The sequence below is a fragment of the Andrographis paniculata genome, unplaced genomic scaffold (genome assembly GCF_009805555.1).
Source record: "Andrographis paniculata isolate CXL003 unplaced genomic scaffold, ASM980555v1 Contig65END, whole genome shotgun sequence".
Classification (NCBI taxonomy): Eukaryota; Viridiplantae; Streptophyta; class Magnoliopsida; order Lamiales; family Acanthaceae; genus Andrographis; species Andrographis paniculata.
In genome coordinates this window covers 6,007,885-6,035,393 of record NW_026137601.1, presented here as the reverse complement: position 1 = coordinate 6,035,393, position 27,509 = coordinate 6,007,885, and the positions used below count along the sequence as shown (strand labels likewise).

The following is a 27,509-nucleotide window of genomic DNA, read 5'->3' as shown; positions in this document are numbered from 1 at the left end:
CTGGGCAACATATAATGTTCAAGTTTGGTGCACGCGAACACCAGTGAATAACACATCTTCTCTGGAATTGTATAATTTAATTCATGTCCTGTGAGAGTCTTGCTCAAATAATAAATTGCCCTTTCCTTTCCATCATCTTCATCTTGAGCTAGTAAGCAACTGACCACTTCATAGGTATTTGCCAAATAAAGTTTGAGGGGCCGACCTTCCTTGGGAGGCATCAACACAGGTGGTTGAGTCAATGCTTGCTTTATAGCCTCTAAAGCTGTCCGTTGGTCTGGTCCCCATTCAAAGGTGCTTCCTCCTACTTTCAATAACTTAGTGATTGGTCTGACCTTGCCAGCGGCATTGGAAATGAAACGCCTAAGATAATTCACTTTACCCAAAAGACTTTGAATTTCTTTAACTGTCCTAGGCAATCGGCTGGTCAAAATTGCCTTGGCTTTATTAGCATCAATCTCTATTCCCCTTTCATGAACCAAGAATCCCAAGAAACTCCCGGCTAATATACCGAAAGTACACTTAGTCGGGTTCATTTTCAATTTGTATTTCTTCATCCGACTGAAATTATCTTTAAGATCTCTCAAATGTTCCTCAAAACTAGAAGATTTGACAATAAAAACATCAATATATACTTCCATGGACTTACCAATGAGATCATGAAAAATTGAGTTCATGGCCCTCTGATAAGTCGCCCCAACATTCTTCAAGCCAAAAGGCATAACTGTCCACTCATAAATACCTAATGCTCCTGGACATCTAAATGCTGTCTTGTGAATGTCTTCCTCTGCTAGAAAGATTTGGTTATATCCTGCATAACCATCCATCAAACTGAGAATTATGTGCCCTGCTGCTGAGTCAATTAACATGTCGGCCATAGGCATCACATACTCATCTTTAGGAGTGGCCATATTAAGATCTCTAAAATCGATGCATATCCTGATCTTACCATTCTTTTTAACTACTGGCACAATATTGGCCAACCAATCCGCATAACGGCAAGGTCGGATGAAACTCACTTTAAGAAGTTTCTGAATCTCTTCTTTGATATGAGGCATCAAGTCAGGACTCATACGTCTTGGGGATTGCTTACAAGGCTTGAAATCCTTTTTAATGGGCAATCGATGTTCTATCAGACTTCACTCTAAACCGGGCATTTCTGAATAATCCCATGCTAAACAATCGATATTGTTTCTTATAACCTCGAGCATCAATTTTTTTTGCTCTTCAGACAAATAACCACTCATCCTGATTATTTTTGGAACCAGGTCGGTTCCTAATTTGAAATCCAGTAAAGGATCTTGTGCTGAGAAAGTTGGCTCTGTTTTCTCTAATAGATCAGGCCAACGAAATTGTTCATCTTCTTGGAAATGAACATCATGTATCTTTTTAATTTTTTCTACTTTTTTCAAAAGATGGTCTAAATAATACTAATTAATAAGTAAACTACAATCTTGTAAATCTGCACCCTCCATAAAAATATATTATAAAAAGTAGGTCTGGCTTACTTAAGAGCCATATAGTACAATTGTTCTTTTAAAAGAACATTGAATTCTGGCTAATGAATTTAAAACCCTTCTTTGGGTACTCATTAGCCATAAAAAAGTGATACATTAGAGGTACATGACCAGAGTAAAAAACTGATTCTTCAACTTGCTCTGATGCTCCAAAAGGATTGTCATTTGCTTTCAATTTGAAGACCTGATTGCCTTCCCAGAACATTAATAGTTGATGCATTGTTGATGGTACACATTTAGATGCATGAATCCAATCTCGTCCAAGTATGAATTAATATGTACTATCTGCATCCACCACGAAGAAAACAGAAGAAATCTTCTTAGGACCGACTTCAATTGAGGCAACCATCATGCCTTCTGGTCTGGTCGGTTGCCCTGTAAAGCTAGTCATCTCAAAATCCACAGGAGATAGATCATGAATTCCTTTTCCTAACTTTTTGAGAGTCTTTAATGGCATAACATTGGTTTCCTACAAATATGAGCATTAACGTACAGAGGCTTCAAATGAGACGTCATGCCTTCTGGAATGGGTGGGAAGACTATTGGAGGGACCTCTGATTGAAAATCAGGATCTGAAATATTTGCCCATTATGGCTCTTCTATAAACTCATCCACCAGACTTGCCCACAAAGGCTCTTCCTCAACCCAATTAATTTCTGTCATTCGGCAGGGGATACGTGGCCGTAGTCGAGATTTGATAGACTTTGAGACATTCTCTGGAATTTCGTCTCTGACTTCAATTTCGGGTTGAACAGTCAGAGATTCCAAACGAAATTCCTCCAGTGATGGGTTAATGTTAATCTTTTCACAATGTTAACACTTGAAACCTTTAACTCTTTCATCTGGTAAGCCTTTACCCTTCTTTTGCATGGACCGACCTCCTTCTGCCTCATTCGGGTGTTCAAACGAGATAACCCTGATGGACCGACCTCTTTCATTATACTTAGCAACACTTCGGGTGTCGTTCGATTGCTTTGATGAGGCGACTCGTAAGTACCGACCTCCTTCTGGAGAATTATCAGCGCCTTGCATACTCGGTTGCTTTGAGGAAGTGACCTTGTCTCTGTATCTCGCCCTGCGCTTGGCATTCCGAATCTGAGTATGATTCATGCCTGGGAAGCGAGGATCTACATCAATTGGTAAAAGTTTCTTATTTCGAGTCCATTTGCTTCCAACCAAACCTGTCCTCCTAGTCGGGTGGTCCCGGACCAACGCTTGCTCCTTTAATTCCACATTAAAAGAACCATCTTGGTTATCCCATTTTTCAGCTACTGTTTTTTCACAGACCTTGAGTTTCTCTTCTGGTCGGCCACTGTTTAATGACTTCCCTTTTTTTGTTCTGGGACTTGCTTGTATATTAACCATTGTTGTGGTTACTTTTGGAAATGGTTGTTGCTCCACTCCCAACGTAATATATTTGAGCCGACATGCCTTAATAGCCTTTTGGATCTCATTTCAAAAATGAGTGGATTGACTTGTATTATGTGTGAAAGAGTTGTGCCACTTACAGTACGGCTTCCCTTTGATTTCTTCCTTAGTAGCCAGCCTTTGCCCTTTTGAAAATCGGATCTGTCCATCAGTCAGTAAAATATCAAATATCTCGTCGTCCTTTGAATTGTCAAAGGTCGGTTGCCCTTTAGCTTCAGTTCCTGGGGCTGGCTTTAACTTAAAGCATACATAAGGCTTCCCTGAAATTATTTCGGCCGAAATCTCTTCTGTTTGATCATAATCAAAGTCATATGCCTCTGTTTCCATACTTGCCATATGCTGAACTTTATTGCGCCTGAAATTTTGATCCCTTTCCTTAAAAATAGACTCTAGACATCCAGCCTTGGATGCAAGACTTACTAAATCCTCTACATCATGTGCAGTGAGCGCATCTCTTAGGCGACCATGCATATTTCGGACTACTAAATTGGTCATCTCTTTTTCATTGATTATTGTAGGACATCGTTCTTTCATCAATCGCACCCTTTCAATAAACTGTTAAGCTAATTCTTCTGGATATTGCTTCATTTCCAATAAATCAGTCAAAGAAACTGTTGGCAGGGGATTGAAAAATCTGGCATGAAATGCCATCTCTAAACCTTCCCAAGTTTGTATTTGCCCAGGTGGCAGACTTATAAACCATGAAAAAGCTGTCCTAGTTAGAGACAATCCAAACAGTTGTAATTTGTAAAAAGGATTGTTACCAATTTCCCCTAACTGTGCTGTGAAACGCCCTACATGCTCTATAGTAGAGGATCTATCCTCTCCAAAAAAAGCATGGAAATCTGGTGGCCTGTAATTCTTTGGGAGAGGATATTCATTAATAATTCTTTCTGGAAAAGGTCTTTGATAAGCAAGTCGGTTGGCCATCTGAGGATTTAAACCGAACTGAACCCTCAATACGTGAGCAATTTCATCACCCAAACGAAAATGTTGATGATCAGGAATATCAATGGGATTTTGCGCAGGAATAAGGATAGGATCCTGAACATGTCTCCCTGGCCTTTCCTCCCTTGTAATGTTCGATTGCACATTCTCAACCCTTGGCCCCAAAGGAATTTTATTTGGAAAAGTCAGAGGAGTCTTTCCTCTATCTGTTCGGTTGAACGTTGTGGCGCTTGGAAGTGTGCTGTCCACGTATGATAGCCCTGCAAAATTTGCTTGCATTCTTGATGGTGACACTCCTGTCGGCGTCTGGGTGGGTTGAAGAGTAACCCTTGATAATGCTTGATCTAACATGTTCTGCATAAGATTTTGTTGCTCACGCAACATGATGTTCTGTTGCTCGCGCAACATATTTTGCATAACCAAAGTTTGCTGATTGTTCAATTGTTGAACATAAGAAAACCAATCGGTAGGTGGTTGGGGAATCTCCCCTGAATTTGGCATGACAGGTGGTGAGATATTTTCTCCCACCGGTGCTGATGATGATTGAGGTTGTGAGCCTGTCATATTGATCTTTCTGATGATTCGGCCAGACCTCAGTCGTATGAAATTCTCTAATAATGTAGGATCAGCAATCTTGTCTTTCTCCCACTGTGGTCGCCAATTTGTTGATGTATTTTTTCAACAAACAAAAAGTAAAATTCAAAGATACGGAAATATCCTCAAATTTGATTAATTAGTTCCTGAGATTAGGAATCTCTAAACACTGTACGGTACATAAAAATATTAACTAGAAATTAAAATGCTAGAAATTTAAAGTGGTGATCCCCAAATCTGACTTTGCTTTTGTTGAAGTTGATTGAAGATAAAATGTCAGTTGTAAATTTTGATCCTTAAATACTCTCCAGAAATGCTACTGGAAACCGTCGCCCGAACAGTTACAACGCCTCTTTTTCAACCGTCTGTTAACCCTTCTCCTGCTGACACATGCCCTCAGCCGACCGAATTGTCATTCTCACTCACTCTCAACAGTATCCGACTCTTTGGACCAACCGAAGACTTTCCGCCTTTTTGGCCCGAACGCAACTTTTCTGCCCTATTGGTCTGACTGCAATTCTTCCGCCATGTTGGTCCGACCGCAAACCTTCCGTCCTTTCTGGACCGACTGCAGTCAACCTTGTTGGACCGACTGTAAACCTTCCGCCCTTGTTGGTCCAGCCGCAAACCTCCTGACTTACAGACCATCCGACTTGTTGGTCCAGCCGCAAACCTTCCGACTTACAGACCATCAGATTTGTTGGTCCAGCTGCAAACCTCCCGACTTACAGACCATCAGACTTACACATCGTCCGACCTAAGGACCTTCCGACCTGCGGACCTTCCGACCTGCGGACTTTCCGACCTGCGGACTTTCCGATCTGAGGACCTTCCGACCTACGGACCTTCTGACCTAAGGACCTTCCGACCTGCGGACCTTCCGACCTGCGGATTTTCCGACCTGCAGACTTTTCGACCTGCGGACCTTCCGACCTGCGGATTTTCCGACCTGCGGACCTTCCGACCTATGGACCTTCCAACCTGCTATTTCCTTAGAAATATATCTACTTTTCCTGAGTTCTCCGCAGTGCCCCTCGATCAGTTCGATCATCTCACTTGTTAGGCTCATTTTTCTTTTTATCTTGGGCTTTTTAACCTAATTATAATTTTCATACGTAACAAATATAAAAAATATGATGTTTTGAGCGAATTTTTTTTTGAATGAATAGTACAAATCCTCTAAAATCTTTCAAACAAACACACCCTAAACTGAAATAATTATTTCATATCTTAAGGTATAAATAATATTATATTGAAACAATCACATTAATATTTATTTATATTATATCAAACTATTATTACAATTTAAAATAAAAAATTTAAACTCAAAATTCAAATCTCGCAAATTAACAAAATCTATATTTGAATGTCCTCGTGACGCAATCGATATACAATAAAGTAATGTTTAGTTTGAAAGTAAACAAGTCCTACTGATTTGTGGTACACAAAAATTTCAGCTAAAAAAGATGAATAATCGGAAGAAGCCAATATCAAAAGAAAGTTGGCTAAGAAGAGAGAGTTAGCCTTTGAGAGACATTGCCAAACAAATCTCATAGAGTAATGTTACTTTATAAAGGAGGAAGTGGACCTCTTCATTATATCTCAAGGAAAGTATCCAAACACTCTGGGGTAAGAGTGCTGAACTATTTTTTTCTTCCTTTCTTCTTTCTTTCTTTTTTTTTTTTTTTTTTTTTTTTTTCATTTCGAATAGAATAGCAACAAATAGTACCTTGAATTCTGTATATTTTTTCCCTTATCTGAGAATCTTTTGCATCTTTATCTAATGAATTCATTAACGATATTCATTTACAAAAGTTAGTTGGGGGTATCCGACTCTCGCCCATATTAGATTAGTTCTATTTCAAACTTTATTTTAATATTTTTATTGAGTTTTGTTTAGTTGTAGTTTGAAACTAATTTAAAATTAATTATATTTGGAACTTTATTTTAATTTTTTTTATTGAGTTTGTTTGATTGTAGTTGGAAATTAATTTAAATTGAAATGTTTTAAGTTTTTGCATAAATAGTATTTCAATGTGAATATTTTTTAGAATAAATAATATATTTATATTAAAAATTATATATATAAGAAAAAACAAACTCCATAATATCTAGGGATATATATATATTTTTTTATAAAATATCATAATAGATAAAAATTAATAGTAGAGAAAAAGAATTAAACATATAATAGAATGAGAACTAATTTTTTTGTTTGATATTTTACGAGAAAAAAAATAAGAGAATGAATTAATCACAAAAATGATTTCAATGAAGTAAAAATTTATAAATAAGTATTTTCGTATATAATTAATACATTTTAATAATAATAATAATAATAATAATAATAATAATAATAGTTTATATATGAATGTTATGTTATGAAATCGGAACAATATGTCTTAAAAAGAAATTATAAAAAGATAAATAGTAAAATAAATAAAGATACATATTAAGGTATACAAATTTAAGGGAAAAAATCAATTTTGGTCTCAATATAATTAAAATTTATTAATTTTGGTCCCAATATAAAAAATCATCAATTTTAGTGATAATATAAATAATTTCAATCAATTTTTGTCCCATTATAAACAATTTTAATCTATTTTGGTCCCATCGTTAAAAAACTAACGAAAATTATTGGCGTTGACATGACGGAGGTGACGTGGCAGTTGATCTGAAAAGTACACGGCCATGTTGTTACATAGCTATGTTGTTACATAGCCAATCTATACATGGTCATGTTGTTACACTGTCATGTACAATTATACACGGCCATGTACATTTCTATTTTAGTTTAAAATTTTATTTTTTTGTTATATTTTTTTTTAAAAAAATTATTTTGAATTTAAAATAGTTTATATAGTTAAAATAGACAAAATCAACAGTAATTATAATATAATTAAAATTTATCAATTTTAATTCAAATATAAAAATTTCTAAAATATATTCTTTTGAAAGTTTTATCTAAAATTTTATTATTCATAAAAAAATTTCCTCTTACAAACATCCAATTACACAACTATTTTTTAATTTTGTATATTATAGTAGTATTAAAAATTAATTTATTATTTCAATACAGTAATTGGATGTTTGTAAGAGAAATTTTTTTTGCTAAATAATAGAATTTTAGACAAAGTCTTCCAAAAGAACATAATCGATAAATATTTATATTTGAACTAAAATTGATATATTTTAATTATATTATGATTATTATTGATTTTTTTTTTTTTCCATTTTAACTATATCAACTATTCTAAATTAAAAAAAAATTAAAAAATATAACCAAAAAAAAAATTTAGACCTAAGCAGAAAGGTACACGGCCGTGTAGAATTATACATGGCCGTGTAACAACATGGTCATGTATAATTATATACTGAAATATACATGGTTATGTAACAACATACCCGTGTATAATTGTACATGGCCGTAGAACAACATGATCATATATAGTTATACACTGAATTATACATGGTCATGTAACAACATGGTCGTGTACTTTCCAGGTCAACTGCCACGTCAACTCCGTCATGTCCACGTTAGAAATTTTCGTCAGTTTTTTAACGGTGGGACCAAAATTGATTGAAATTGTTTATAATAGGACCAAAATTGATTGAAATTGTTTATATTGAGACTAAAATTGATGAGTTTTTTTATATTTGGACCAAAATTGATAAATTTTAATTATATTGGGATCAAAATTGATTTTCTCCTAAAATTTAATTTCTCTTCATTTCTGTGCATATAAGACAGAAATGAAAATAAATAAAAAATATAAATTATTTTTCAATTTTGATTTTCCTGACTTAAACAAACAAGGTCTTTGTTTCTTTGAACCAAACACAATGTAGATTTTTTGGAAATTTAAGTTTTGGATTTGTATTTTGAATAATAAAATTTTTAATTCAAATAATTATATGATATGATATAAATAAATATTTATGTGATTTTTTTAATGTAAAATTAATTTAAGTATAATATAAAAATATATATGATTTAATATTTTAAAAATTGATAAAATAGTAAAAATAAAAAACCTCCAAACAATCAAAACCTTAAAGACATTTGTTTTTGTTTATTTTTAGTTTGAATTTTCATGGCAAGTTTGATAAATTTTTGTCGTTAATATAAAAAATAATATTTTATACATTAAAAATCCGTATAAGTACAAATATTAGAGTGTGTTTCTTTTGGAGGTTTTGGGAAAATTTGAGTTTTGAGTTTGATTTTTATTTGAATTTTGATGTTTCTTTTGGGTTTGAGTTTGGTTGGAGTTTGAAGAGTTTTGATGTGTATTGATTTGATGAGTATGAATATAATAATAATATAAATGTATAATAATTTGTATAATTTAATTATAAATTTATATTATATTTATATATATTTTTAAATTTTTATTTATTTGTATTATAAAAAATTTTATTTTCTATAAAATAACCTATATTATATATATTTTATTAAATTATAATTATTATAATTTTTTTATATTTATAATAATAAAAAAAGGCATGTCCCTCAAACCCCTTTCAGTCAAACTGGGCTGAAGAAATAGACCCTTAATGAGTGAACAAAATTATATTTAAACAAAAACTTAAATCATCATTTCAATTTCGAATAAAAATCACAAGCCCTCAACTGAAATTATATTTTTACATCTAAATTATACTCCCTCGGTGTCATTTAAATGATACATTTGATTTAGAACACGAAATTTAAAGTAATAATATTTAATTAGTTAATAATAGCAAGTATAATATTATTTTATAATTATTATTATTATTATTATTTTTATGCAAGTGGCATTGTTAATAATTTTAAAATAACAATTAATATATATGATTAAAAGAAATTTAGAATATATATTTAAATATTTTAAAATTATATCTCGATAAAATATATGCAATATGAATATTATTTTGTAGATAATAAAATTTTATATAATATAAAATAAAAAAATATATATGTATGATAGCTGTTTAGTAGAATAGAGAATCCATACTGACAAATGTAAAAACAAATACAACAAACTGGATAGATGGATTCAGATGAGATAACATATTAAGAGTGAAAACTAAAAAAAATAAATTCTTTCAGTGGAGTAAAAAATTGTACATAAACATTATTATATTTAATTAGTAATTTAATAATAATAATAATAATAATAGTTTTGATATATTTTATGAAATCGGAACAATATATTTTGAAAAAAGAAAATTATAAAAGATAAATAGTAAAATAAATAGAAATACATATTCAAGTATACAAGTTTTATTTTACTCATTTTTTTTTTTTTTTTTTGTGCAAATGAGAGAAAAATGCAATCAGATAAAGATAAACTATTTATTTCTCATTTTTTATTTTACTAGCTTCATAGAAAAAAAAAATTGAGAAATTTTTTATTTCTCTATACCAAATACACTCTAGAGTTTTTCGGTAGGACTTTAAAAAATAAATGTACACATTGTTGACGGGTATGTCGTGGAGAAATGAAAACAACGAAAGAAAATGATTTATTTCTCAATTTTGATTTATTTGATTTTAAAAAACAAGAGAAGTTCAGACATTATCATTTTTATGTACCAAACACACTTTAGAGTTCTTTAAATGGAGCTCTAGAAAAGAAATTTGTACATTATTGAAAGGTGTGTTAGGATTACTCTAACGAAAAAGAATGTATACATTATTAACTGAGTAATCTATTGAATTCACTTAATCTCTATTCAATATCGGATTACTTAGCACTAACTGGAGTTGACCTAGCACCGACCCAACTCCATTATTTGTGTGTTAAGATTTTACAATTGATTTTATTATTCAAAATTTTCCTCCCAAAAAACATCAAATTAAACACCAAATTTTTATTTATTATATTGAATTAAAATTTAATTTTACATTAAAACACCTTGTCATACATATTTATATCAAATTAAGTAATTATTTCAATTCAAAATTTTACCATTCAAAATCAAAACAAAAAACTAAAATATTACAAGTAAACACACATACAATAAAATTATATATATATACAGAATTTATTATTTTATATCATTATGTTTAAATAAAAATGTATTGATAGTATTTATAATTTTTATTTTTCTTTAATTTAACAAATTTATATGTAAAAAGAAATGTATTGAATTGTTAACGTTTTTTAAGTATATAAAGTATATATTATATATATTGTGTGAAAATGTATATATAATATATTTATTTTAATAATATGACTAAAAATATGTTTAAATTTTGTATTTGGTGAACACGTCCAATTATTTTTTATGCAAGACATTTAAAAAATAATAACAATAATAGTTTGAATTACAATTTTATATCTCTCAATAACTAATAATAAAAATTATCAAACATACTAAATATTAAATACAACCGAATATTCTATAAAGAAAATATGAAAATATTATTTAAGGCTATCTTACGTATAAAAATAATTAGTTTATATAAATAGCTAGCTAATTTGTCAAGTTTACAGCTATACTGAACAACACGATGTAATAATAAACAACACATCGTATTATTTTTGGCAGTATATTTTTTATATTAATATAATACAAATATATCACATAAACTAACAACACATTTCATAGCTAAATACAACACACACAATAGTCACTACAAAAAAAATTGAAATTTTACTACAAAAGAATTTCGTAGCAAAAGGTAGGTGACATATATGACTTTCGTAACAAAAAATTAGTTTTTTGCAACGAAAATATGATTTCGAGCTAAAGCTTTTTTGCTATAAAATGAAAATTCATAACAAATGGGTTTTAACAACAAAATATGTATAATTTTTTTAGCCAAATAATTTTTAGCTATCAAAAATAATTTTGTAGTTAAAATTTTTTTTTGTGAAATATAATTTTCTAGCAAAAATATTTTAGCGACGAAATTAATTTTGTAGTACATAATGTATTTTATTCCATGAAATTATTTTTTGTTACTAAATGACATGTTTTAACTACAAAAATATTTCATTGTTGAAAATATCGTAGCTAATTAGATACTTTTTTTGTAGTAAGTTGATTTCAACCTATGACATACTCTTATACAACACACGTATAATTCTGAACAAATAATACATTGTCTTTACATGTTGTGTGTAATAAAGACATGTGTTGTTTGTCTGTATTATAGGTACTAATTTGGAAAATCAACGTAGAACTAAATTTTCCAAATCAACATCGTAATAATTTTCATTTGGCAAATATCATTTTAATTTAGTGATTTCTATTATACTAAATATTTGGGTAAACTGTTTTCCCCCTTATCATTTTAATCCCGTAAGTGGAGACTGTCACAAACTAGTCCCATAAGTGAAATTTTTTTGTTGTTTTAGTCATCCGGCGCCGGAGACACCCGCGTGGCTCGCCGGAGGCCACGTGTTCGCCAGGTGTCACTGACCTGGCGGATACGTGGATTTTATTTTATTATTTTCATTTTCTTTAATTTTTTAAAAATTTATTTTTAATTTATTTTTTATTTTATTTATTTTTTTAATTTTTTATTTGGTCCAATTAAAGAAAAATTAAAAAAAAATAAAACCCACGTGTCCGCCAGATGTCGTTGACCTGGCGGACATGTGGATTCCGACGAGCCACGCGGGCGTCTCTGGCACCAGAGGACTAAAACAGGGAAAATTTTCCACTTATGAGACTAGTTTGCGATAGACTCCACTTACGGGATTAAAATGATAAAGGGGTCCAGTTACGGGACTAAAAAAAACAGTTTACCCTAAATTTTTATTATTCTACTATTATAATAGTTGGGACATTTCCAAAAATAAATATTTCTTCCATCCACTTTAAAAGCATATATATATAATTTATTTTATACAAAATTTAATAAATATTATATTTTAATAATAGTTATTGGTAATTTTGTATGTAAAGACTATTTTATTCTTATAGTGATTATTTGTAAAGATATTGATGTAAATAAGTATACATGTGAAATGTGTTTGTAATATATTGTGAGATCATAATTACTAAAAATAAATAAATATATACTTTTTATTTGGATAACAAAAATAACAAAATGTAACAAAATGTATGCTTAACAAATGGACGAAAAGAGTAATTTACAACAATAAAAGAATTTTTTTTTTTTTTTAGAAAATCTAAAGATAATTGAGGTGAAATTGACCGGATTTAACAATATATTCAAATATAAACTGCAAATGCAAAGTTAAAGTTAAAATAAATATGTTGGATATTCGGTTATTTCGCAATCGATTATTTGGTGAGTGAAAATGTGATTGGTCGGTGTACCAAATTAATTAAATTAATTTGGAAGAAATAAATAAATATTATTTTGGCCATTTTTTTTATTTGTATATGAGGTTTGGTTAATATTTTGGCCATTTTAGCTGTCTAGAAACAAACCAAATTGTGCATTCCTAAATTAAACCTGGGTATATGGCTTAAGACGCAGTATTATTTGGATAAAATATTATCCGTTTGATAGATTTATTATAATTTCAAACGGAAGGTTTGAAATTAAAATAAATTACAATCGTCACAAACGAAAAATTTGTAATTAAAATCAATTACAACCGCTTCAAAAAGAATATTTGAATTTAGAATAAATTAAATCAGTAATTAAGGTCATAATTATGATCGTAATTGATTCCCTGCCATTTTGGCCGAGTGGAGACGTCTGTATAAAGGGTCTTCCCCCCTTTATTCTATACACACCAACAACTCTCTCCTCATTTTCTCATTTCTTCTAGTTTTCCAGCTACCTCCCCAACTCAGTTCATCTCTCTCGCTTTGTTCTCTAGAGCTCCAACGATTAGATGTGCTACTCTCATTGAAGACGTAAATCGTTTTATCTTTTGGTTAGAACGTCAGTCCCCGGAGGCACTACCGGAGAGTATCTAATTTTCGGAAAGAGGATCCATCATCGACTTGGTAGATGTTACTATCGCAATACCCATTTACACCAACAATAAAAAATTAGATACTACTTTCCGAGAATGTTAACCCTTGCCGAAGTCACCTCCGGAGCCACTGCCAGAGCCGCCGCCGGAACCGTTGCCGGAGCCACCGCTGGAGCCGTAGTCAAGGTAGTCGCTTCTCCACTTGGGCTAGTTCCCTTTATGGGTAGCCCTATATTTTCTGGATTTGCTCCAGTGGGATGTGGGGGCTTTCCTGGGTTTGTGGCCGCACCCTCTTCTTCATTCGCGGCCAAAACTGTTGGTCCTGGACTTGGCCTACGGATGATGCCCCATATACAAGTTCCACAACCATTCACTAGAGTGGACTTTAAGAGGTAACAAGAGAAGATACTATTATACTTGATTGCGATTGGGTTTGCCATGTTCGTGTTGCACGATGGCCCAGTTATCCCAGAGCCCGGTGCGGACCAGTAGACGCATGTGAATTATGCATCGTGGGCACATGGAGACTACATGATAAGAAATACCATATAAGGTAGTCTCTCTAACTCTCTTTATAATGTATATTGTAAAATAAAGTGTGTGAAAGGGTTGTGGGATGCTCTTGAGATGAAATATATGTCCGAGAATGACAAGTCTAAAATGTTTGTTGTGGCCCGGTTATGGACTATAAGATAGTAGATGACAAGTCTGTCGTCGAACAAGTGGAAGAATTTCAACACATTGTTCACTCTGTTATCGACGATGAGATGCCACTACCAGAAAATTTCATGATAACTCCAAATAGGAGCATATTCTTAGCTTGACAAAACTGTGTATTACTCGAATTTCTGTATAAAAACCATCACAATGACTCATTAATGGCATACATTATTGATATATATCGCTTGGCATGATCTAGAATTCGTTGTTAAGATTATTAACAATTTTTGCCTTTTTAAGCGGTAGTCTGGTGCCAGAAAAGCTAAGGTAGACGCCACAAGCGACAACCACCTCCGCTTACAAGCGCCCATAATACGTCTTGAAAAATACTAAGGCATGAGAGGCAAGCGGCAGCCTTCACCACCCGCAAGCGACAGCCTCTCCCGCTTGCAAGCGACAGCCCAGACACCCATCGCTGCAGATTATCACCAGATTCCAACTAAGTGTTCCAACTGCAGCGGTACAGCCATTTCATTTCTAGCCAGCACAAACGAGCCTAGCTGCGCTAATGCCCTTCAGCTCTTCAGCAAGCGAGGAAGATTTGCGCCCTTACAGTTCAGTGCAATCAAAGCAAGCGCCTTGGGAGTTATGGGCCACCAACTGCTTCAACAAAATAACTTCTAGTAACCGTCTAACTGTCCAGCGGTCGGAACCGCCCAACAACTGATTGCAACTGTCCCCTTTCACCGACTATAAATAGGGCCAGATATCTTTATGTAAAAGAGATCGATACTTCAATTGAAAACACTCTTAGCAAGTACTTCTCACGCAAATCGTCTTCCTGTCTTCGAGAGCTCTAACCCTATAAGGGAGTTCTCTACAGGAATGGCCAAGGGAGTAGGAGTTTTCCTTCTCCCTTGGCCAAGTCTTTACAGCTTTCTTAGATTAGATTACTGCTTTCATTTATAGCTACAAGCTTTAGTCTTTTCATGCTTTCGTAATAGATAATGAAATATCATTAAGTTCTTCATCCTCAATTCTTCCACAATTTTTACACATTTATATAAAGTTTGAATTTAGAGAATTCCATTTCACTGGTTTAGAGCTAGAGAAGAATTGATTATTTGAGCCTTGTTATGCACCAAAAGCGGTCTCAAGGTAGTTCAATGTAGTTAAGTACGCGGGAGCCTTGTCGACCTGCTTAACTGCTGTTTTGAATTCAATTTTGATTAAAAAGAGGTAACAGAAGGGTAAAGCCAATAATGAGGCAGATTTTGGGAAAATTAACGGGACATAGGCGGTGGTCTATTAGGTTGCAGAGATTCCTAGTGACAGTAGGGTTTCTTTCTTATAATGTCTTGAATCTGGGTGTCATTGAAGTCTTGTTGTAAATTCCTTAAGGTCAAAAATTCCAGTGTTATGAATTTTTTATATTCGGTTTATATAATTACAATACTTCATTCTCACCGCTTCCGTAAAATACATATATTTTCGTTAACACAATTGCATCGCTCGCTCATTGCCTCTAGGGAAATCTATCCATTTAGTAACGCATAGTTCAGACACAACATCTCTCATTCACTCTCGGTCGCTCATCTATATATATATATACATATGTATACATATAATGTGCCGCTCGCTCATGTGCCGTTCACTCGGTAACCGCCATTCATCCATGTCCCGTTTATCTAGTCCCCACTTCCGCTCATGTCCCAATCATCTGGTTACCGCTGACACTTCATCTTCCGCCCTCGCTTCGCTCACTTCCGCTCACTTTATTTTTTATCGCTTTACTTACCGCTTTTTATAGCCTAACTTTTGGATCTGCTGCAAGCGGATCCCTTCCTGCACATTTCGTCACTTTTTCAAGATTTTTACCGTTGAAATTCATGACTTAAAATCCTTGTGTTCGACTTGGAAACTCACCAGTATAAATAATTGTGATAACTACTCAGGGACTACAACCACAAAATTACTATATCTGATCATTTTCTATAAACTTCCACTCACTGATTTTCAAGTATAAATTCCCTGTGAATTGCGTAAATACACACACGCACATTTTAGTCATCATAATTTGGCGCTGTTGCCGGGGATTTTAAACTCATGAAAAGTATTTTGGTTGAGGATCTTTTGAAGCGTCATAAATTACTTTTAAATTCTTTGTAATAATTTTTGCATTCTTACTAATTTTGCTAACTTTTTCTTTGATGTGGCTATCATTATGTAGGGGTCCGAAGCGTTTTCAGCGTCCCACAAGTCCTACTCCTTCCGCTCGATCACAGAGACGTCTGTTTAGAGAGCAAGTGCGAGAACAACTTATGGCGAACCAAGGAAATGCCACCGCTCCTTCTACTGTCGTCCCAGCTTTCCAGACTGCCGCTGGGACATCTTCCAACTCTGCCACATCTGCATCTTCGCAGGAGGTGCCGCTCCACATCCCCACTGTGGTCCCTACTGTCATTCCCCCTGCGTTCACACCAATTGCGTACCTCGCTCAGGTGGAGAAAGCTCAAGCTGCGCAGAAGGCGTTTATCGCTTCCTAAGTGGCTCAAGCTGCCAACACTGCTGCGATACCCGCTACCATCACTCCCTCACCACCTACTGCTGAGCCTTACCAGAGGGCTGAGGGACACAGGGTTGCTGAACGCCCGCTTGCTGAAGTCCCCATGGACGTTCACTACCAGTCCCTTCTGGATCATACATTAATTACAAGTTCTGTGCCCAGAGGCTCTGGCCATTATGAGGTGAAACCAGTGCTCGTCAGACTAGCGAGCCAGAGCCAATTCCATGGGCTGCTCAACGAAAGCCCTTATGAGCATCTACAGAACTTTAACAGGATTGCTGCCACCTCCAAATCTCACGGCATCACGGAGGATGCTGCAAAACTGATACTGTTTCCATTCTCTTTATCTGGAGAAGCCAGGAAATGGTTCGATAACCTTTATCCAATTCCTGGCTCTTTTAAGGAAGCAACGCAGGCCTTCATAAGTAAATAACATCTTGTATCGAAGACCATTTGCCAAAGGAATGAAATACTCACTTTCAAGATAGCGAGCGATGAGACCCTTCCCAAAGCTTGGAGCCGATTCAAACAATTGTTTCGCAACTGTCCTCATCATGAAATTCCGGACTTCATGGAGCTACAAATTTTCTACTCAGGAATCACTCCTGAACTAAGGATGTCCTTGGATACAGCGGCAGGAAGCTCGCTGATGGGGCGCTGTGCCTCAGAAGCGAGGGCTTTAATCGAGAAAATGACGGCCAATCAGTCAAGTTAGCCAGAGTCCAATAGGCCCGAGCCATCAAGGGGTCTATACCAGGTTCCTGCTTCCATTTCTCACGATGCAAGGATCGACAGTTTGTCGATCCAAGTCAAGGAGATGTCTAAGCTCATGAAGTAGGACCTGCATAATAAAGGAAAACAGGCGCTGCACAAGGCTGGGGAATGTGAGGAAAGAGCTTTCGAAGACCAACAAGGTCCGCAGGTTGCTGAGTGCTCGACTGAAGAGGCTCAGAACCCAGCGGAAGTCTACTATATGGCTGGCAGAAATGCCCCTCAATTCCAACAATTCCAAAAGGGGCAGGCTCAAGGCCCCGCTAGACCGCGTCCTCAGCAACAATTTCAGAGGCCACAACAGTTCGCTGCGCAACAATCTCATCAAGGGGGATATTATCCACATCAACAGCAATACTTTCAAGCTCCCCACTTTCCGCAGCAGGCACCTACATTTGCTCAACCTCCCACAGCGGGCCAAGCACCGCTGAGTCTGGAGGAACTCTGGAGGAACACAGAGCGAGCAAATCAGGAGTTCCAAAGAAATACTTCTGCCTCGATCAAAATGCTGGAAATACAAGTCGGGCAGATAGCTGAAGCTATGAAGCTAAAGCAGAAGGGAACGTTGCCTGGGACAGTCGAGAATATCCCGAACCAAGCAAAGGCCATCGAAACAAGGGGAGGAAAGCGGACACAATCACCACCGCTGCCAGACAGAGGTATTAAGCATTCTCCTAACCCTATTGTTGCTAACGTGCCTGTGCAGGATGAAGTTATACAGATTCCGACTGAGGAGGAAGGCTCATCCCAACCTCGAGCGATACCAGCCGCTTGGGTGCCTGAACCGAAGGAAAAGGGTCCCGCTCAGCCTTTGGCTCGAGCCCCCTTTCCCACACGACTTGGGAAGAAGGACAACTCCAAGGAATTTGATAAGTTTGTGCACACTTTTCGTAGTATTCAAATTACTATACCGTTTGCTGATGCTTTGTCACAGATGTCACATTACGCTAAGTTTATCAAAGATATAATCGACCGGAAACGGGCATTCCCTGACGAAGCGGCAGCGGTGCAGCTGGAGAGTGTGTGCAGCGCCGTATTTAAGGAGGACCTCCCAAAAAAACTAAGCGATCTTGGGAGTTTCATTATTATTTGTACTATAGGAAATTTAGAGCCGATTAGGGCATTATGTGATCTACGTGCAAGTATCAATCTTATGACCTTCTCGCTTTTCTCTAAATTAGGGCTTTATGAATTAGAAGCATGTAGAACTGTAATTCAGCTTGCCGATAAATCAATAAGATTACCTAAAGGAATCATTCGTGATGTACTCGTGCAAGTAAACAAATTTATTTTCCCTGCAAATTTCATTATAATGGAAATGAGCGAGGATCGTGAAATTCCAATAATTCTAGGGAGACCTTTCCTTGCCACCGCTCAAGCCACGATAAATGTCGCCGAAGGCGAAATCTCATTAAGCTTCGGTTGAGATAAAGTCACATTTTCCATGAACTCAGCATTACGTCAACCTCAGGAAGAGAATTTTGATTTTATCAATGAGTTAAATGAAATAACAACTTTTGAGAGCTTTATTACACTTGAAAATCTGGAAGGAATTTCAAATAACGGGTCACTTGAGCTGGAAGCTGCAGAGGATTCAACAGAGGCAAGCGGTGACACGCCAGCGCTCACTGAATCCATTGAACGAGCGACGAGGGAACCAGCCAGCGACACCAACATAAAGGATGAGCTGAAGAAATTACCTGAACACCTCAAATACATATTCCTTGGCCCAGAGGAGAGTTACCCGCTGATAATCTCCGCCTTACTATTGCCGGACCAAAAGGCTTAGCTCGTCTCACTTCTGAAAAGAAGAAAAGCGGCGTTTGCATGGAAGATCACAGATATAAAAGGAATCAGCCCAGCGGTGTGCATGCACCATATAAGGCTGGATGCTGACGCTAAGCCATGAAGACAGCCTCAGCGGCGACTAAATGAAAATATGCAAGAGGTAGTAAAGAAGGAGGTGATCAAGCTGTTCGATGCAGGAATCATATACCCTATTACTGACAGCCAGTGGGTCAGCCCAACCCAGGTAGTTCCCAAGAAAGGAGGCTTTGTCGAATAGACAAGCGATGAGGGGGAGGTCTTCATGACAAGACCTGTCACTGGGTGGAGGGTTTGCATCGAGTACGGAAGATTGAATTCCGCCATGAAGAAGGATCACTTCCCGCTTCCCTTCCTTGATCAATGCCTTCAGAAGCTCGCAGGTAACAAATACTACTGTTTCCTCGATGGCTACTCAGGCTATCATCAACTTCCCATCAAACCGGAGGGCTGTGAGAAAACTACATTTACTTGTCCATATGGGACTTTCGCTTACAGAAAGATGCCGTTCGGGCTTTGCAACACTTCGGCCACCTTCCAGCGATGTATGTACCATATCTTCAGCGATCTCCTGGACTCCTGTATAGAAGTATTCATGGACGACTTCTCGGTATATGGCAAGACATTTTCTAGATGCCTGAACAATCAGGAAAAAGTACTTCTTCACTGCATTGAGACTGATCTCATGTTGAACTGGGAAAAGTGTCATCTCATGGTAAATGAAGGAATTGTCTTAGGCCATAAGATCTCATCTGCCGGTATTGAGGTGGATAGATCAAAAGTTAGTGTAATCGAAAAGATGCCACCACCCTCGAATGAGAAAGGAGTGCGAAGTTTCCTTGGACATACGGGGTTCTACCGTCGTTTCATCAAGGGCTTCAGTCAAATCACGCAACCACTTACATCACTGTTGTGCAAGGATTCTCAGTTTCACTGGTCAAGCGAGTGTGAGGAGGCTTTCCGAGTATTAAAGGAGAAGTTGACCTCCGCTTCTATAATTTCAGCACCAGTATGGAGTGAGCCATTCGAGTTGATGACGGATGCCAGCGACTATGCCGTCGGCGTTGTACTAGGACAAAGGGTAGAATCCAAGTTGAATGTCATCTATTATGCAAGTAAATCACTGGATTCCGCTCAAAAGAATTACACTACAACCGAGAAGGAGCTGCTAGCTATTTTCTTCGCTTTCGAGAAATTTAGACAATATCTTATCTGAAGCAAGACCATTGTTCACACTGACCATGTAGCTATTAAGTATTTGATGGAGAAGAAGGAGACAAAGGCCCGCTTGATCAGATGTGTTCTGTTGCTCTAGGAATTTGACATTGAGATCAGGGATAAGAAGGGGAAAGAGAATCATGTGGCAGATCACCCCAGTAAGTTAAGGCAAGAAGAGGACATATCTCCAGGAATCAATGAACAATTCCCAGATGAGAAGCTGTTCCTAGTGCAAGCGAAGGAGCCATGGTTTGCGGACCTGGCCAATTTCCTAACTACAGGACAGTTCCCAACACATACTATACAAAGGGAAAAGAAGAGATTGCTCAGTTTGGAAAAGGACTATTTTTGAGATGAACCGTTTTTGTTCAACATTGGCGCAGATGGGATAATTCATCGCTGTGTAGCGGAATCTGAGATCCCACTGATCTTGAATGAATGTCATGGGTCCCATGTAGGAGGGCATTTCGCTGGCCTGCGCACAGCGGCCAAAGTTTTGCAGTCGGGCTTCTTCTGGCCTACCCTACAGAAAGATGCTGATGCCTTTGCCAAATCTTGCGACAAGTGTCAAAGATTCGGATCTATCTCGAAGAGAGATGAGATGCCCCAAACTGGAGTCTTGTTTGTGGACATATTTGATGTGTGGGGGATAGACTTTATGGGTCCCTTTCCGCCTTCCAATGAGAAATTATACATTCTGGTGGCGGTGGATTACGTGAGCAAGTGGGTTGAAGCGCAAGCGCTCATCACTAATGATGCTCGATCTGTGATCTGCTTCCTAAAATATACTATATTCCCAAGGTTTGGGGTCCCCAGAACAATAATAAGCGATGAAGGCACCCACTTTGTGAATAAGGCGCTGCAATCTTGCCTTCAAGAATATGGCGTCCGCCAGCATCTAACTACCCTCTATCACCCACAAGCGAGCGGTCAGGTGGAAGTTTCAAATAGAGAAATCAAGCACATCCTCCATACCACAGTAAATAAAAGTCGCAAGAATTGGGCAGAGAAATTGGATGATGCGCTGTGGGCATATAGAACAGCCTTCAAAACTCCAATTGGAATGTCCCCTTATCGGCTTGTATATGGAAAAGCCTGCCACCTACCTCTGGAACTCGAGCATCATGCGTATTGGGCCATCAAGTATCTCAACTTCGATCTTCTCTCAGTACAGGAGAAGCGCGCCAAAAGATTGCTCGATCTGACTGAGTTCCATTATCTTGCGTATGAAAGTGCTAAACTCTACAAGGAAAGGATGAAATTCTACCATGATAAGAAGTTGAAGAAGAAGGAATTCACTGTGGGATCCAAGGTTCTTCTATACGATACTAGGCTCCACTTATTCCCAGGGAAATTGAAGTCACGGTGGACTGGGCCATATATCGTCAGGCAAGTGCTGCCAAGTGGAGCCATAAGGATCAATAATTTGGAAACCCTAGGAGAAAGAAACTCCTTCCTGGTAAATGGAGCTAGACTGAAACCGTATATCGAAGGGCCTGTATTGCAACAGACCAGTGCAAATATTAATCTGATGGAGGTTCAGAAGCTCGTTCAATGATAGAATTTCGGAAAAAAAGGATCCAGAAGCCTAATCTTATGTCCGCCAAGTTTACAACTTTCTTTTATCGCTTTCCTAGTTAGAATTTATCGCTTTCATAGTAAAATTTACAAGTTTTCTTTATCGCTTTCATAGATAGATTTTATAATTCTTACCGTTTTCATAGTATAGGTTTACACTTTTGTTATCGCTTTCATTAGAATAAGATTATCGCTTTGTAGGGGTAGTTTAATGTTAGCATTTTAACTTCTACCCTGAGCCTGACCCAAACCATCTATCACTTCGCTTATCTCACCCTGATATTCATTGGGGGAGCAGTATCACTCACCCAGTACCGCTTCCATCACTGCTTGAATGTCATGCTTAGATAAATACAAGTATTGCTTTACTCGCTCACCCGCCCTGAAAACCCTCCCTTATACCTTTATAAGTAATTACAATGGACTAGGCAGCGGTCCGCTTGCCCTCCAGATGAGCGATAGAAAATTCTATAAATACCCCAGTCCCCAGTCAGTTTCCACTTTTGCTCTACAGTAACTTCCTCCAGACGCTTTAGTAACCGCCACTTTCCAAGCCAAAATTTTTTCAAAATCTCGACATTTCAACCAATAATAGCTTCATTTAATGTAAGATCTAGGTTAAACTTAGTACATAAACTCGATTTTATGGTTGATTTTCCCTGATTTAACGTTCAAAAACACAGAATCCCAAATTATTTTTACGATAACTGTCTGTTCTTCATTTTTGCAAAACTGTTTACATGTTTGATTTATATGAATCTAGGTCTATTATCTGTTAGATTTAGATACAATAACTGATTTCCTTGCTTCCTATGGTTCAATTTTGCAATAATCTTTATGTTTTGTACTGTTATGTGATTTTCTCCCTTTTTCACAACGTAACACTCACAATAGTGTTCTGTTTCGTTGTGAGGGGGAGGATCTAGGGTTAAAATCACTGAAATTGTGAAAATGATTGCCTGTACACGGATGTTAGCATTTTAAAGCAGTAAGGCATGATTCAAAAATTTCATATATTAAACAATAACTCTGGAAATCCTAGGTTCAGGACAGGCTTAACAAAATAGATCCAGTCAAGTGAGAAACATTGAAAAAGGAGTTTGAGAAGGTTGAAGAGAGAATATAAAAGAGAGTCCAAAGGATTAAATCCACGGACGGACGACAGGTGGTGACAACAACCTCAGGGGCAGAATTTGTAGAGCCAGCGCCGCCTGAGGCATACTACAGGAGGAGGAGAGTGTTGGAGCTTACAGAGGACTGGGAGAAGCTCAGGCAGCTGAAGTCACTCCCCTTCAGAAAATTCATTCCAGAGTTTCCGGAGGACTACCTCAAATTCGAATACACTGAAGAAACAGAGCAGAGGTATCCGGTGAGCGACTGGTGGTTGGACTACGAGGAGCTGAAGAAGTACCAGCTGAAAGAGCTGAAGGACAAACTTGCCTGCCAAGAGGCACCGCTGAGGAGGATGAAGGCATTCAGAGGCGAAACCTCCAAAAAGAATGCCGCCGATGCTGCAAGGATGTGTTGAGGTCCAAGCAGTTTGACAAACTTCATTTTTCCAACATTGATGCAGCAACGGCCTATGAGCGGATGAAGGCGATGGGGTTCCTCTACGAGAGAGGATTTGACCCCGAAAAGATCACAGGCCCGCTCTCTGACTAGCTGGAGGAGCGAGGCCTGTCATGGTTGATCAGAAACCCCAGTGAGCCAGTGGATGTATCGCTGGTGAGGGAGTTTTACGCTAATCTGAACCAGGCTGAGAGTCTAAAACATGTCTACATTCGGGGGAGATGGGTAGACTGCTCAGCCAAGAAGATCAACCGACTCTTGGGATGGGAACACCACTACCCCATCCAGGAGATGAGGGATAAGTTGAAGGCAACGGAGGTCTGCAGCTTGATTGAGTTGCAGATGCTTTACAGGACCTTCGCCACCACCCCTGTATACGAGAAGATGAACTTAAAATTCGGGTCGGTGGACGAAGAAAAAAGGAATGGGTGAAGTGGTCGTTGAGTAGAATAATGATCACCGCATATACAATTGACATCCGTCCTGACTACCTCCTTGCCCTTCGCTCAATTCTGGAGGAGAATGCTGATGTGGATTTGGGCGCAATCATAGGCATAGATATCTAGGATCGAAGAAGCGGAGACAGAACACTGGGTCATGGGACCTTGATCACAGAACTATGTCGGCGCACGGGCGTCAACTTGCCCACTCCAGCCCCAGAGCTACAAATGAAGCCGCTGTTTCCGGCGGCCTTCCACAAAACCTGGCTGGAGTCCAAGGGGTTTACTCTTATCCTCAAGCAGAAAAAGAGGAAAGCACAAGCGGCAGCACCCCCTCCACCAAAAAGGAAGATAAAGTTTGTGGGGGGCGGGGGAAATCATCAGAGAGGATGTGACACCTCAGGCCGAGCTCGATTCTGAGAGGACAGTCTCCAATGAAGCTCCTAGCGATGAGGATAGAGGAAGCCCTCCGCTTCACTCGGGAGATAGAGGAGGATCTTTTCGGGGCTGAAGCGATCAGGAGCGATAAAGGAGGAAAGGGACCACGAGCGGCCGTTGGCGAAAAGAGGTCAAAGAAACAAGAAGACCCTGCTCCACCGTCTGTCAAGAAGCCGACGGTCAAAGAAGCGCTGCGAAAAAATCCAACACCCCCTCGGCGAGCGACGAGCCAGGAGAAAGGGAAGGGGAAAGCGGTGGAGGTAGAGGCCAGCGAAGACACGATCCCCCTCTCCAGACTACGGAAGGGGATCGTCATTAGAGAACCCACCGCTCAACCCGAGAGACCTTCGCCAGTAAGGCCTGCGACAGTGGAGGTGTCACCGAGACTGTTGAGTCCGTTCGGCGATGAACCCGCTCCCTTCGACCAGCAGGGGACAGGTGAGCCAATTGCTGTTGGAACAGGCGAGGAAGCCGCACCCGTTAACCAGCTGGGAGCGGTAGAGCCTTGTAATGCCCCGATTTCGGAATGTATAAAATAATATTATTATAGCAAATAAATATTTTTATAATATTTTGGAATCAAGAAATTAATATTGTGGAATAAATTTTATTCCTATTTTATATATTGATTATGATTAAAAAGACTGTTAAACGGATAATATCAATGAGGATAAATATAAAATATAATATATAATTTAATAATATAATATAATAAATAAATAAAGAAGATAAAGATGTTAATGTTAATAATAATATAATATAATATAATATAATATAATAATAATAATATAATATATATGTGTATATATATTATACATATATATATATAAAAACAAACAAACCTTACCTCGAAACGAAGGAACGCAGAAGACGAAACGCGAAGGAGAAGAAGAAAGGAGAAGAAAAAAAAAAAAAAAGGAAGAAAAAGATTTAGCCGTCCGATTCCAATTCCGACTTGGGTATGGTTTTCCTTGCTATTCGTAGAGTCCGATTATAAATTTTAATACGAATTTTGATATTGGAGTATTAAATTAGAAATTCTTTAAAAATTCAAAATTGGCTATTTAGCTATTTAATCGATGAATTTCTTTAGCTAATAGCCTATTCGTAGCGCCGACGTTATATTTTGAGAATTTCGTACCAATCCAAGTCGAATAAAAAAACGGCAGTATATTGCACCTGCCTGCTTGTTCATACCTTTGCGTATTTTTATTTAATAATCGGGCAATATAAATATTATGAGGTAGAAGGATTTTATAGCTAGAATATCATATTCTACTAAATATAAAAGTTTGGAGCCCGACGAGTTAATTATAGAAATTAGCTTTTGAATAAGCAGGTAGCTCCTGAGAATAAGCATAAAGCTCATCTGATTTGAGTAAATAATGGGACAGGTGTACGTTGGAGGAGATTTGGGTGAAGTTATAAAAATCCAGAAAGTATCGGTAGGAGGTAAGCAGTAGGGAATTAAATCTAATTTTAAGAAATTAGGTATTTATGTTGCATGCGATGCTGATTCTGATATTGATATGATATTATGTGGAATCATTTGGTCAGTGCATCTATATATGTATATATGTGTGTGTATATGCATGTGTGAAACTTCGTTTTACGATATTTGATATACGTATTTGATCGTGTTGGTGAATTTATAAAAAGGAGGATAGGTGGGCCGTCTCACCAGCCCTTTTCATTAAATTCACTTATTGACATGCTGCACACATTGCACGATTTATCGGATATGTTTTATGGATCTATCGTTTAGTCGCCGTGTGCGGTAGTGCTAGGCGAGGGCATCATCTGGGGTTAGGATATTCGACCCCGATGTACCGTAACACTTTGGCGATAGTGGACGATAGTAGTCGGACAACTGGGTGACTTAGTCGCACGGTCATTCAGGGATTAGACCCATTGCAGTTGAGACGTATTTGGTCTAATCATTCGGGTTCGGTGTTGTTCCACTCATTGGAGTAGCTACTAGTGAGGTCTACCGGTAGTTTAGGATCAGATGCCAAACTCCAAACGCGATCCCGTTAGGGCGTGCGAGGAGGAGTAGAGTTTCCGGGTTTCCTTCGGGTGATTCCAGGTTGCACGGATTCTACTACGTTACACGGGGTAGGGCTAGACAGGAGGGTCCTATCTTCGCTATCACAGACTATGGGGTGTCTTGTGGTTAATGGCGACAACGTTCGACTATCCATGTATTGATTGCGGGAGTCGTATGGTGGGTATATGGGAGTGACCGGGTGACCGTTATATTATTATGGGTTTACCAGGTCCTTCCTTGAGCCGAGGATTTTCCGGCTATTTATTGATGATAGTCTAGTGAGCTGTTATTATGGAGCCGAGGTTATTCCGGCTGCTCACTTTGACATATGTATATGGGTATATGTGCATGAGTTGTCGATTTTGACATTATTGTTACATTATTTCAGTATGGGCATGGCATGGCATTTATTTTGCAAATGACGGAAATTAAACTCTATTTTCGAGCATGACATGGCATATTTTATGTTAGTTCTTAAAATGGATTTAATTCTAGACTGCTTTTAAGAAAAATATTTGATTCAGGTACGCATGGCACCTCCGGGACAGGGGACGTCTCGGGAGATAGAAAGACGGGCTGAATGAGTGAACTGCATCTGATGTATTATATGTAAATTCTAACTAGAAAAACCTCCCGTTTTGGGAGTATGTTTTTGTAAATATTTATAAACTTGTTTTTTTGGAAATAATAAAATGCTTATATAATTAATTTTAGCCTTAACACTGTGTTGTGGGGCCCGAAGTAGGAGGTGACGACCTCATGATGCAGTGTGGCGGTAGCATTTCCAGTATGAGCCAACTGGGGGTGTTACAAGCCTACTGCTGCTGGAACAGAGGAGGAGTGGGAGACTGTGCTTACCGAAGAAACCATCGGCGGGAATGATGGCATAGTGGAGTCATACAAAGAATACCCCGCTGAGGTCCCCGCTGCCACAACCGCTGAAGCTGCCAACAAAGCCGATGAGGTGGAGGCAGTAATTTCAAACCTTTCTATCCTACAAGTGTCCCCACGCAGCCC

The 27,509-nt window shown here is 37.5% G+C and overlaps 1 protein-coding gene and 1 long non-coding RNA gene across 2 annotated transcripts; both read left to right on the top strand.

Moving 5' to 3' along the window:
- Positions 1 to 16,710: 16,710 nt before the first annotated feature.
- LOC127261972 (uncharacterized) lies at positions 16,711 to 19,167 on the top strand. The gene is made up of 4 exons (XM_051290419.1): positions 16,711 to 17,032; positions 17,204 to 17,317; positions 17,462 to 18,397; positions 18,833 to 19,167. Exons 1-4 carry the CDS (start codon positions 16,711 to 16,713, stop codon positions 19,165 to 19,167), a joined length of 1,707 nt encoding a protein of 568 aa, XP_051146376.1.
- A 6,142-nt stretch (positions 19,168 to 25,309) lies between these two features.
- LOC127262382 (uncharacterized) lies at positions 25,310 to 27,290 on the top strand. The gene is made up of 3 exons (XR_007841126.1): positions 25,310 to 25,404; positions 25,840 to 25,897; positions 27,017 to 27,290. It is a non-coding gene; the product is annotated as an uncharacterized LOC127262382 (long non-coding RNA).
- Positions 27,291 to 27,509: the final 219 nt, after the last annotated feature.